Source organism: Astatotilapia calliptera, chromosome 23 (genome assembly GCF_900246225.1).
Source record: "Astatotilapia calliptera chromosome 23, fAstCal1.2, whole genome shotgun sequence".
NCBI lineage: Eukaryota > Metazoa > Chordata > Actinopteri > Cichliformes > Cichlidae > Astatotilapia > Astatotilapia calliptera.
The window spans coordinates 6,299,537-6,313,889 of record NC_039323.1 but is presented as its reverse complement, the minus strand read 5'-3'; the positions used below and the strand labels follow the sequence as shown (position 1 = coordinate 6,313,889).

General features: G+C 38.9%; 1 protein-coding gene across 1 annotated transcript; it reads right to left on the bottom strand.

Annotated features, from left to right (window-relative positions):
- Window positions 1-220: 220 nt before the first annotated feature.
- Window positions 221-12,583, bottom strand: LOC113016165 (putative protein TPRXL). Its single transcript, XM_026158771.1, has 5 exons — window positions 12,254-12,583; window positions 8,354-8,581; window positions 4,158-4,583; window positions 2,875-3,029; window positions 221-1,859 (listed from the first exon to the last, which is right to left on the bottom strand). The coding sequence occupies exons 1-5, from the start codon at window positions 12,321-12,323 to the stop codon at window positions 1,818-1,820; spliced, it is 921 nt and encodes a 306-aa protein (XP_026014556.1). The 5' UTR covers window positions 12,324-12,583; the 3' UTR covers window positions 221-1,817.
- Window positions 12,584-14,353: the final 1,770 nt, after the last annotated feature.

The following is a 14,353-nucleotide window of genomic DNA, read 5'->3' as shown; positions in this document are numbered from 1 at the left end:
CCATTTTATGGTGTTTGCCAAGTATTGTGTGGTTAGGCTGCAGTAAAGCAGAGGACTGATTCGTTTATTCAAGATGTGTAAAAGAAATGTTTTACGTTTTGTCTCCAAAAATAAAAGTCTGTTTTAAAAGAAGAGACTCGTTTTCTATTGTGATTTCTTTGGTGCTGAAGTGAAAAGTTGGATCAACACAGCCAAAAATGCTAATTAGGGAAATGCAGGGGATGGTTTCAAAATATCTTTAATCATAAATCACCAACAATCCAATAATTCACATCTGGCAGCAAAGCCTCAGGAAAAGCATTCGGCATTCGTTTTTACAGAAACCGACAATACAGGACTTAAAAATGATGACTGACTTATACATTAGATCTTTTTAAATGGTTATAGCATAACCATTACTCTCACCAAATAAAGGAATGAGTTTGAGGATTGATGAGAATTAAAAGTGTAGAATTTATGCCAAAGACCACTGAATCTTTTATGGCCTGACACAAATTTTCTTTCATTTTCCTTTTCGGTGGCACAAATACTAAACTACAAACACAGGTGTAGCTCAAACTTATCAGCATGATTTAAACCAGAATTTAACTTGTATCAGTGGACAATGTTTTTTTTTTGTTTTTGTTTTTCTAAATAAAGAGGAGTTAAAATGTGTTTTGTGTCATTGTGGGCGATTCAATTGTCCTGTTTGTCACATTTCCACCCATTATATTTTTTCCCCCACGTGTTTTATATCCATATTCTTTTGCTTGATGCAGATCAGTAGTATCTACAATACACAGGAAAATGAAAAACATTGTGTGGAAAGGCCACTAACGCACATCAGTCTGTCATTGTATGAAAGAGTGCCTTACGGTGAACATGCCTGAGGCTTATCTTCAAACACAGACGACTCCTAGCAGCCACTTGGCCCTCAGAGCGTGTGTTTAAATGGTTACTGGGAATGCATACTTAATCTGGAAATTAGTTTTTGTGGAATATGAAAACAATATACATTAAAAGCTGTTTGTGTGCTGTGTAAGGCACTCTCTCCTGGACTTAAAACACTGCACATATCAAAATCAGGCAAAAAAGCCAGCAAAACCATTAAGGTAACAAAAAAAAGAAGTTAAATAAAACCTCCCATGCCTCTTTAACACACTTGCACACACAAACGTTCACCCAGCTATGCTGCCTATGTACACAAAAACCTTATCTTTAATACACAGAAAATTCTTCTACTTATGTTTTTTAATCTCCACTCCTAAAAAAAGTAAAGTGCAACCTTGTTAACAATATAATCAGGTGGTTTGTGTTGTTTATTTCTTCTCTTTAGCTTGCTGGCCTTTATTTCTGCCAGACTTTAACTGGTAAAGCAACATTAAACCAGTGAGCCACAGTAGGAGAGGCTCAGTCGATGGCCATGTCAGATGATCTTCTGCTTTGAAACAACCTATTTTCAATTCTAGAGAAATCAAATATATTACACAACCCCAGCAACCTTAGATGGGCTGAATAATGTAAAGTTTACAGTAATGAACAAATGAATGAATGGATGGATGAAAAATTGGGAACACTTGTGATAACAGACAAATTTAGAAAAAAAATCCAAAAGGCAACATCATGGATATTTTCTTCATTGTCCATTGCAGTTTCAATCGGATCCTTTTGCCAATGATCTGGGTAACTTAAAGCAATCCAGAAATGTGCTTACACCTACCCAGGATTCTTTCTGTTTGGTGCAGATTAAGGAAGAGAGACCAACTTCACCAACCACAGTGGCCTGATTCTGGAATCTGCGAGGGTATTTGGACATCAAACATCCTATTGTGCCTTCATCAGTAGCTGTACATGGACAAAGGTGTGTCCTCCATATCATCCTATAAGAAAAAGAACGATGTAAATGCTTACACCTATGTTTACACAGTCATACTCACACTTTTGCCTTCAGGAATCCCTTGATTTTAAGGCAGCAAATTATAACATTTTAATAGCTTTATTATTGGCTCATATTATTAACACTCCTGTCTGAGGGACTATTGGACTTTGGAAGCCACTAAAGCATTCATGAATCCTTCAGGAAGATGCAAGATAAACTGCTAAAAGGGTGTTATGGGCAGCAGAAGGAGGAGACCTAAGCCCTCGGGTGGGCTGGGGCTGTATACATGCACATAGGCTTAAATCATGGCAGGCTAAAAGTATCAGGGGCAACAGAGACAGGAGGAACAAAGGTGAAGACTGTGCAAAGAAGCCCAAGAGGCCGAATATTGTAGAAGGGTGGAAGATGCACGCCATTGCAGCTCACACTGAGAGACACTGCCAAGTGTCTGGGATTGTGCACAGGAACATCTGTGCCCAGAATGTCCAATGAGGCACATCCCAAAGCGGTTGAGAGCAGGAGAGCAAATGTTCTGTAAGACTTCCAAGTTCTAGACAGACAAGCTGATACTGGCTAACCAGCCAGATATAGTGGTAGTTAACAAGGAACAAAAGATGCCAGTAATCGCAGCAGCAACATCGGAAAGAATGAGCATGAGAAGAATGGAAAATGGAAAAGCCCTGTGGAGGGTAAAGTCCAAAATGGTCCCAGTAGTAATAGCAGCATTAGGGGCTGTAACCACCACACTCAAAGAGTGGCTACATGAGATTCAAGGCACAACGTGTGGTTTCAGAGACGTAAAGGCCTAGAAATAACCCTCAAACTCCCAGGCCTATATTAGAAGCCTGAGGAAACGCTGTGAGTTTTAACTATATTAGGAAGAGCAGCAGCAGAAGTACATCTCCAGTCAGGCCAAATGAAAACTGTAACTAAGAGTGCATAACACATCTGTGCTTAACAACATCTGACAGGCTGAATATTTTCCAGTGTTGCTTGGATATGATGGGTGAGCTCACCATAGGTAGGTCCTGCAGCCTGCGGAACTCCGGCCCGTTGCCTCTTCGGCGCAGTTTGAGGAAGAGGAGCAGAGTGATGATGATAGCAGCAATGATGAAGGCTGATACCAGACCAGCCAGGAGGGGGTCTAATCCAGGAGAGTTGTGGGCTGTCCCTAGACAAGAAACACCAGAGACACATCAGCTGGGGCCATTTTTCTATTACCACACTGTATGCTGAGTAAACATGCTGGCAATGCAGCGTTTAGGGAGGATTTGACTTTGAAGTTCTGGTTAGAACTATATATAGACACTCCATGAGCCTGCTGAGTGTTCATCATCAAGCTCAGGACAGAAGTGTCAAACAGGATGTTTAAACTTGCCAGAACGATACTTAAGGTGAACAAGTAAAATCAGCAAGTCATTTTATTATTAAGGTATCATTTTAAGACCTTTTCAAACTTAACTAGAGCAGTGTATACAGCACATGAAGTATGTTACCATTTTATCCCAGGTTATTGTTTAATTTCAAAGACTAGCCTGACGTTTTCTTGGTTGTTTCTTTCCGCTAAGTATTTCTGGGCAGGAGGATTTCAGATCTGCGTTTCTGGCATCTCTGTATATGAATGTTGCTATGGAAGACTGTTTTGTAAACTTAGCTGTTTTTTTTAATATCCTTTGGTCAAAAGTAACAACAACCACAGAGTCATGAATGCTTGCTGCTCCTCTGGCTTATGGAAAGAGGCAATGTGCCAAGCACCTAATAAAACCACACAGAGTGAGACAAGCAGAGAGAATTTTACACTTAAACTGCAGTCAAGCAGCCTTGACAACTGAGATGAGTTAATCAGTTATTCATTTCTTTGCACCTATAGTCTGGTAAAAGTACTTTCAACGTGTTCAAATGAATGGTTTCTAAACCCTGTGTGGACTGTATGGACACAGAGAGAGCAACTGTTCATATATAAATCATTTAGTAAATAGAGCGACGGAGACAGACAAAAAGGAGAAAAACAGAAATCTTGAGGCTAGAGTCCCATGACTGCCTCTGTCCCTTTCTCAAACAAACCCATGATTGTGGAGTGCTTGGTGGTGACAGTGCTTGTAGAAGATGTAAACGGGGGGGGGTTGCGTGGTGTGTGTTTGTGTCTCTGTGTGTACAGCCAAAGACTGGCTTGTGCTGGAAACAAAGAACAGCATCTCCTTTGTTGTTAAGCCAATTCACTTCTGGCTCTGTCAATATCCTGGAAGTGAACAGTCAAGAACAAATTCATATACCAGCACAGAAGGTATTATGCACTTACCGTCCCCGTCCACGTTGAGCTCTGATGGGTTGTTGGTGTGGGAGCTGGTCTGGATGCTAGGCTGGGTGGACTGTCTGTTGGACTGTGAAGTGTTTGACGTTGGCTGGGAAGTGGAGGCCTTTTGGACGGAGGCGGTGCTGGAATTTGTGTTGGACTTGGTGGTGGTGGCGTTAGTGATAGATTCAGGCTTTGTTGGTTCCGATGCTGGGGCAGAAGTAGCAGGGGGTGCTTTGGTCTCATGGTGTGATGCGTTTTGATTTAATGAGGGAGTCGGGGTGACCGGTGCACCTGCAGAAGTGTGCAGTACATGTGTGGTGCCGATATTAATGGGAACAGCTGTGGTGGGGCTGCTCTGAGAAGGGGAAAGTGTCGTATTTGTGATGTTTTCATTTTTTGCTAATGTGGTCTTAATGGCGTGGTCGGTTACTATGGAAAGAGAGAAAGAGAGACAATGTTATTGTCAAAATGATGTAGTACTATCAGGTAAAAAAATCAAGTCATGCCTTTAGTTTCCTGTGTTTACATTTCTGCCAGCACACCCAATTTAATTTGACCTATTTTACTTTGTAAAATTTAAAAAAAGCAGTGAATCTAGCCTTTATTTATAATAATATTGATTATTTAAAATTACAGAAAATAATATAAACAGTAACTATTACTATCAATTCACACAGGAAGTGGTTTTATTTATTTTTACGATAAACGGTGAAGAGTTCCAGGTGGTCTAAACATAGAAGATAAGATCAGTTTTTCCAAGCTCAGTATGGACTTAAAAGGCTTGCAGTGATAGCCAAAGAACTAAACCAGTCTCTAGAACCAGTGTGCAAAACAACAGCTTGCCAATAAGAGCCTTACAGTATATAACAACATATGCCTATAATACCTTTTACACAAATAAAATTTATTCATATAAAATCCATATAAACCTGAGGATAAACTTCATCCAAGGGCTTAAGGGTGGAGACAGAGATATGCAGATAAATCCTCTTACTGTAATCCATAATGGTGAAGCATATGGTTTCAATCAGAAAATTAGATCTACTTCTGTTAAAGAAGCAGATCTAATATCTTAACAAGACTGAATGATATTTGAATGTAAGCAAAACACCGGAGATAAATGAATTTGTTTCACATTACTGTAAAGTTGTATTTTTTAAAAATGTTTTGTTTTTTTTTACTGTATTTTCTTTCGAAGAAAAAAAGATTAGAGGACCAGGATTAAGGTCATTTCTTCTGAAAACAGATGGTTCAATTGACTTTCAGCTACTCTGACACCTTTTCGATAGACTGCCATGAAATCCGTTCAGGTATTCATGGTTTTTTCAGAAGCTGTCTCCTGAAACCTTTAGTGACCGCTTGAGGCTGATGAAATGAAATGATCGTGGCTGGTGAAATCTCTTGAGAACTGTGGAATTAAATTTTGTACAGGATAAAATATAATTACTCTGATGATTGTTTAACTTTTATGTGGTGCCATCATCACATATCTGCTAATGTAATGCGGTTCTCATCAGCCTCGGCTGTACTTCTGTGCTGAAAGCATTTTTAATTTAACGTTTACCATAAATCACTCTAAACAAGACTTGCTTTCTATTATATGAAGCAAATGTTATCTATTATACATGCTAAATATCAGTGAATTAATTTAATTTACCTTATCACCTTTCAAAGTTATTTCCAATAGAATATTTTTTTCTTAAAATATAACTAAATATACACATGCAAAAGGAAAATGTATTTTCCTTTTCTGTATGCTGCTTTTTTAAAGCTAAAAGTGCTCGGTAAAAGTGATATTTAAAGACAGAAGACTTCATACTTCTGGGTCTATAATAACTAAAACTGGCACCCAAAAGCTTCATGGAGAAACCTTATGATTACTTAAAAAGTGTGGATTTTAAGCTATTTGTAAGATCATATTGTGGCACGTTATATGGAGAAAAGTGCTGAGCAGATGTCTTCTGTCCCACTGTCACAGGTGGACAAAATCAGGCACCTAGCCATGCAGTTTGCTTTTACAAACATTTGTTAAAGAATGAGTTGTTTTAAAGAGCTTTCTGATTTTGAGTGTGGCATTGTAATAGGATGCCACTGTTACAGCTACTCAGTTTGCGAAATGTCTTGCAAAAAGGAAGTGTTTGTACTAGGATTCCACTGTTACAGCTAGTCAGTCTACGAAATGTCTTGCAAAAAGGAAGTGTTTAAGAACTACAACAAGGTGAGAGACCATGTAAATTTACAAAGTGGGATCAAAAAGTGCCGAGGAGCACGGGCATAGAAGTCAGCAGCGCTCTGCTGACTCAGTAGTTCCAGACCTCCTCTGACATTAACATCAGCACAAAAACTGTGCACCAGGAGCTTCATGGCAAGCTACTGTAGGTGGAATAAGAAGGTGGCCTGCGCTATAGGAGCAGATAAGGCCAGTAAGTGCTTTTGAAACTAAAAGGACTTCAATTCAGTTTTAATGGTAGATTATGTAAAACAGCAATTATCTGATCTGCTTTTCTTCAAACTCTGGCAGCAACATCCTGGATAACATGCAGTTTTGTAATTGCTGCGTTCAGTAGGTCAGTATATACTTTAAACAGGAGTAAGAAACAAAAGCTGGAACAATATTTGGGTAAGGAAATTCCAAAAAGTTGATTCTGTTCATCTGGACGTAGCGTTTTCAGTGGGAGAAACATTTCTTCACTCATCCAAGTGACTTCTTCAGTCTCCAACACTAGCTTTAGGCAGTACCTGCCAAAGTGGGTTAAAATGTCTTGATGCGTGCTCAATTAAGAAGCCACTTGGACAAGTGACGAATTCTTTCTCCCGCTGAAGATGAACAGAATCAACTTTCTGGGAAAACCTTGAACAAGCTTTTCAGCTTCAGCTGTGTTTCACGAATGGTAAACAGCAATTTTGTCCAAGAATAATTATTAGCTATTAAATAGATATCAGAATCAAATGTGTCACTTAAGTTTTTTCCCTTCTGATTACGTCTGTGCGGCTACAGGACAGAGGCTCTCTAACACTTGGTGCCTTACTTTGTCTTCATTTAACTTTAAACAGCTCATGTTCATCTATTGATTAGCAGCTGACAGTCAGTTAAATTAAAATATTTTGCTCATTTGGCATTACGGACATATACAGCTGTGTGTATCAAGAAAGCAGCTACAGATATTCACACCATACTTATGAATCACAGTGGTAGCATATAATTACGTGCATGAGCATGCTAAGTATAACCTACAAGCACTAAAAATGAAAATTCACTTGCTTCCACTCTACTGAGGTAAGTGCTAATGACTTAAAAGTTAAATATGTCTGATGAAAACATATAACCACAGATATCTGCCAGCTTAAATCCTGCAGAGATACTGACTCATGTAAATGAAAATAATTGCTATTTTTTACAAAAAGTAATTGCGTATTAATAAAAGGTACTCAGCCTACAGATTTACTGATTAGAAGTCTTATGTGTGGACTGAGTGTGTGTGTGTGTGTGTGTGTGTGTGTGTGTGTGTGTGTGTGTGTGTGTGTGTGTGTGTGTGTGTGTGTGTGTGTGTGTGTGTGTGTGTGTGAGAAAGGCAAAGAAAGAGCTATCCATGTCTGTCTTGGGGGAGAGGATTTCACTTCTCTTTCTCACCCCCATGTGAAAAGTCGCACAGCATTTAATCACTTCTCACCTCAGTGGCATCTGAATCACCTCTTTCTCAGCTCTTCTCCAACTATATTTTGCCTTTATTCTCCAATTCCTATACAGTTAAGCTAGTCACAGCTTCTTTGCACTGCTCTTCTTCACTGTTTTGCATCATCTTTGCATTTAGTGGCGTTTCCTGTTCTGTACTCTGTTTCTTTAAAGTCTTAACTGAGCTCTCTGTCCCTTCCTGTGTTGTGTTTGTGGAATTACAGTCAACACTTAAACCCTGTCACTAGCCCTGTGGCCCACTTCTGGACGTGGAAAACGGTGATAAGGACTCTGTTAAATATAGCTCCTCAACTCTGAGCCACCTGCTGTTGTGCTTCCTATAAATTCTTCTGAAGTCTAACAAAACTTCCCGTAATGGCAAACGTCAAACAGACAGAAACAATAACCACAACAGCGCATCAGTTTGTTGCAAGTTTGCAATATTAGGCCACTTCCTAAACACTTTAGCCTACCATCATGTTTTGTAAGTGAGCGCAGGAGTAAGAGTTTGGAGGTGCATGCTTACCATTATCTTTCCCTGGTTCGGCTATGATGGTGATCCTTGTATTTTCTGTAGTTGTGCTACTGCTCACATTGACTGTGCCATTGGAACTTGTGTTTGTCGCTGGGCTGCTCCCTGAATGATTGGCAGCATCCGGGCTCAAACTAGACTCATGGTCCAGAACTGGAGTCCCTGTAGTTTGAACAGTACTAGGAGTAGTTTTTGAAGAAGGGGTAGGAGTATGCTCATCAGCTGAAGAAGTAAGGACAGAAGCAAATGTGTCATCTTATTAATATCCTTAAAGTCACAAATTATTTGTTCATTATTCTAAATACATATGTAGCAACAGGTAGTGTTCACACCCCAAAACCATTGTAACAACTCAGGGTCAACACAGGCTAATATTTAAACAACCGAACAATGGATACTGAAATTAAAACATGCACACATGAAGCTGTGCAAACATTTTAAGCAACAACAGTAAGGTATTAACAAGTGATAATGGCATGAATACATTTTTGAATAAATGACATTATTATTCATTCATTTATTGAATAAGTGTGCACGTCTTCTCACTTCTTTTCAATATGTAAACTAAATCAAAAAAATGGAGCAATGTTGGAGTGTATTTCGCTTAATTTTTTACAGTATTAATTCTCTTTTTTCGTAAATAACTTTCTTTATATTGTTTACACGATCGAAATATAAACTGAAAACAAACAAAGTTTCCGCATGACCCTAGTTGTTGGCTTTTGACAGGGAGGTTTTTCAGCTTTCACAACGTCTGCTTACTTGAGATCAGAGATTTGCGGGGGTTGCAACATCCGCTCCAAAACTATTTGTTCATCTCGTTGCAGCAGGTTGCACTTTAAAAATCTTATTATATGTCTGGGATAAAACCCATCAGATGCCCTCTTGTGTTACTGCTGGAATCCAAAAGTCTAAAGAGCCCCAAACGTTTGCATAGTGCTTTATATGTAAATGTATCTGTCCTGAGTAAAGCCTCAAAATCATCACAACAATTATCGAACAGCTTCCCTGGATCAAACAAGGTTTTAGTGTCTGGCTAAAGAATTTGGAAAGAGAATCATCCAGGTAAGGAAATCCCAAAAAGTTGATTCTGTTCATCTGGATGTAGCATTTTCAGTCTCAGTGAGAATGAAAAAGTCATTTGGATGAGTGACGAAACGTTTCTCCCACCGAAAACGCTACATCCAGACGAACAGAGTCGACTTTTTAGGATATCAAGTTGTATTTGTTTTGCAAGTCCAGAGTTTCTTTTGCATCAGGAGCCATAAATTCCCAACCATTTTTCGCATGTGACCTTTTAAAGTAAATCAAAGTAAACCTACTTGTGACCTGTAGAGATGTGATTAGCTTAGCCAGTGTGTGATGTTCCCTTTTGGGAGACATCTTTAGAAGGCTGATATGACAAACCATCCATAATAAAAGTATATCTATTTTTAAAAAGTGTTTTACCAACTCAAGTTTAACCTTGCATCCTTTTATGAACTCTAACCTATAGGTCGTGAATTGCTAACTAAAGTGCACAGTAACAATGCCGCACGAAAAAAAAAAAAATAGACACAGTTTGACTGCCACTTTCAACTACAAGCCATATAAGTTGTGTGAACTAATGAAGACCTTCAGTCTTTTGCACTCTCTTTTCCCCCTCTGTGCTGACACATTTATCTCTACTGTACAAGGCTCCATTTCAGTTTCTCCCCTCCTTTGATGAAGACCAGAGCACTAATGTAATGTAAAGTCATTACCGTTCCATAACACACTGCCCTGATACCTTTCATTACTGCCATAATCAGTCACACAGCTCATCAGTAAACACAGTGAAAGCAAGGCAGTGAGACACAGACAGACCCAGAGAAAGAGAGAGTTGTGTGAACTAAATGATACCAAAACAGACACACTCATAAATAGACAGAGGTGCTTGGCTGTATAATACTGGCCTTGTTCCCTCACTTTAGCTCCATTAGCGAGCTTCCTAGGTCTCGTCTAGTAGGCTATGTCTGTTTTTGTACATGGATTTGTGTGCAGGGTAAAAATCATGAAGAGAGTCACTGTTTCCACCATTGCACACGCCCCTTTTTAGATATTACAAGGGCTTACTCACAATCTTTCAGGCCAATGCAGCATGTACCTGGGGAGATAGCTTTTGCCCATTTGTTGACCCTGCCAGCGAGAGAAACAGCCAAAAGTTTCTCTGTGAACAGATGTCTGCTGCTGCAGCACTGCTAGAAAAATATACTGCGATACAGTCTGTCTGAGACACATCATAAGCTCTGTTTTCTCAGCAAGTGGTTCTGGTGACATTTGAGCCAATACTGCTGAAGTGAGCTTTTTATTAAGTGAAACTGAAAGAGCTAAAAACAAACAGCTATGCACATGCTGCACTCAAACTGCCTACCATGTTTTTGGCTCTCGTTCTCATTCAATAGACCACATGTGAGAGCCTAAACTAACTATAGGTGTTCTGTTATTTTTTATGATAGCGAACTTTACTGGAGCATGCATGTTACACACCGCAGGCAAAAACTTCTGTCCTAAACTAATTTGCACCATAAAAAACCCTCCCAGTAAAACTTAATAATTATCCAGCTCAGGGAATTTATTAGAATTAAAAATTAAGCTCAATGAAATGAAACATAGGGATTTCTTGTAAATGGAAGCTATTAAAAACAGCCTTTTTGAAACCAGGCACCGAGAGAGCTTCAACTTATATCACAGTTCTGCTTCATAAGATGCTCTATCTGTAGTTCTTTTCCTGAGTAAATATGACACCATAGAAATGAAACTTAAACCCAGCTCTGTTATACCGTGTGCATATTATTGCATAGGTATGCTGGCTGAAGCATGATGTCAGTTACTGAAAATATTCTTACTTCTGATCTAATTTTAAATAGTCTGTCTATGTTACTCTTATGGATTTAAAACTTGTGTTTTCCACAGGAGAAAAGATCTGATTGATTGGTTACAAAAGAAGGCTATATGAGTGCAGCATTGCTCATATTCTTTGCTTCTTTGCTATGAAAACTCACAGGGCTTTTTTTTAATGGTGAATGCTAATAACCTGCCATCATCCCCTTCATTGTGTTTAATGCATACAGTAAAAACTGAACCTGTTACCACTGAACCGCTTAAAATCTCTTCATAAAGTCTGCATAGTGTACTGCAGAGGCGAGCCAATTAGTAGGAACCCAGTAAAATGACAGTGTGCTGCTGCACATACGGTAATTAGAGGTGTCATTTATCACAATGTACTTTTCCTGCTAATTTACAGCCAATAAATGTTCTCCAGTGGCGCCGTGCTGTTTCCTATTCATTTGAATTTCAGCTCGAGGAGCTGAAGGGACAGTTTAGCCCAATAAAATCTTTTCAAATGTCAACAGTCTCATTGTCCTTTTATGTGAGAGGTGGTGATGGAAGAAAGAAAAGAGAAGGCCGGAGGAAGAGAGAAAAGGTAGGAGGGGGCAAAAAAACAGAAGGTGGGTTAAGAGTGAAAGACAGGATGTGTGAGAGGTGAGTTAATGTAATGCAAGCAGAAAGAGGAAGAAGGGGAGAGGGAGCAAGGGAGGAAGTGATGTGCGAGATAAAATGTGGCTTGCTTGAACAAAAAGTAGAGGCGAAGATGTGGAGTAGAATTTTTAAAATAAATCTGCTCAGTGTAAAAGCGAGTTCTTTGTTGCGTAAAATGAAAACAAAACAACAACACTGACTTCATCATTTAAACCCAGATGAGTTTTGTCATTTTAAAGCCGGACAGACATGACTAATAATGCCACTAATCCCCACTCTAACAACATCACAAGTGTCAGCAGGTGAGTTTGGCGTGAAAGACTATGTTTACTTTTTAGGCGCTGTAAGCATAAAGTTCGGGCATGTAGCATACAGAAATAAACTGCCCCCTACCGTGTACAGCGGATCCCAAGTAAATCGCTAGAAGCGCGCAAAGGGCAATCCAGAGTTTGGTCTCCATCATCTGTGTCCTGTGGCGACGCAGTAATAAAATCACTACACAAGCGTGGTTTCCTCTCCTCTTCTTCGCCCAGGACTCGCTTTTGTCCACAGTCGGACTGCAGACTTTCACAAAACAGTTTAAAAACCCGAGGCCGCTTTAGTGTCCTAACCGCGGCGGAGAAACAGTAGCTCTAACAGTGTGTGCGTGGCTGGAGGAACAAAGTTGAGGGAGGAGTGTGTGGTGTGTTCTCTCTCTCTCTCTCTCTCTCTCTCTCTCTCTCCAGAACCAGTGCCACGTGTTCTTGGTTCAAAATAGTCAGCGAGTCTGTGACGCACAGGCGCACAAGGCAACGACGACGCAAACACGAGCCACACAAATCACAAATGTATTAAAGATCTGTTACATTGCTATTTATAGTTAATATTTAAGCTCCATATTACTCACTTCAACGAACTTTAACGTTGTTTTTCTTCTGTCCTGTTTTTTCCTCTCCATTCATACCTAATTTAAAAATAACGTTAACAAATAAATTACTTCCTCAAATGCCTGTGATGCATTAGTAATATTGCACTGGCTATATAATATGTATTACTCCAGTTTTTTCCTCTCTTTTTTAAATAATAGGTTTTCGTAATGTTTGACTTATTGACGCCTTTAAATCTGCAACAAATCAATGTTTAAACTGGGACTATGTTAAATCATTGTCTCACTAAGGATTCAGCTATGCAACATTTTAAAAAAGCTTCACTCGTTCTTTTGGGTTTATAACTTTATGCTAAAGCGGAATAAAAAATAAGAACGTTCTCGCTTCTCGTGATTTTTAAGGCATGTTGGAAGTTTTTCTCTCGTCCACATGGGGGCGCTGTTGCTTTAAAATTGATTCTTATAACAGGCCAAACTGTAAACTGCAACACACTGCTCTAGTTAGACTGATAAACTGAAAGCCATTTGTCTCACACATTTCATGTAGATATAGAATTATACTAAGATATTAAACTGTTTTGGGGGTGGAATGAAGAATAGTAAACATATACACAGAGGGTTGTTCGGGCTGGGTTAGGGCTCTCAACTCTACTGCTGATTCACTGGTTTAAATAAGATTAGACTTGTGAGTCATTGATGTCCTACAACTCCTGATTCAATTTTAACTGCAATTTTCTTCAGTTGAATTGGATGGCTTTGTTTTTATTACTGTTTGCACACTATATATATATGTTTTAAATAGTTGTCTGTTGTCAGTGATGTGTGGTTATCATTTTGTCCAGGAGAAATTTATACGATATGCACTTTAAAAAGGATATATTGGTCTATTATATATTTTATTTGCATATAAAATAATAAACCTAATATGATAGCTGGGATAGGCTCCAACCAGCTGCAGCCCTGGAATGGATAAAGGAAGAAAATGAATAGATGGGTGAATGAATGGATTTGCAAGCCAAGTTCAGTAAAAGAAATAAAGCCATTGTTTAAAAAGCACAACTTGCTTGAAAACCTAAAGATTAAGATGTATTTGAAAACACAGGGTGGCATGGTGATGCTGAAGATTGTCTATTGAAATACAGTCCTGGGCCTTTCTGTATGGAGTTTGTATGTTCTATCTGATACCCCAACTTCCCTGCAAAGAAGTGCATGCATTTAGGTTAATTGGTGATTCTGAATTGCCTGGTGTGAGTGTAAATGTTTGGCTCTGCAACAGTATCGGTATATTTAAATTAAGGTAACTGTGGGCTGTTATTATTATTATTATTGTTAGTAGTAGTAGTAGTAGTATTGGTAGTATGTGTAGTATGTGTACATAGATGTGTATTCCATCACTCGCAATCTATTTAGGGAGGAAACTGTCGCATTTAATGTTAATGGCTTCAAAAGGGCAACTCTGGACGATTTACATAATTTAACATTGTGATGACGCAAACAGTTTAGTAAGACTGATAATATATAACTAACTAATAAATTATAATAGCAAAATTCACTCTTTGCAGTAACGTATACATATCCTGTGCATTTAGTATTATGGGAATTTTACAAAATCGCTGTTTCATTTGCCT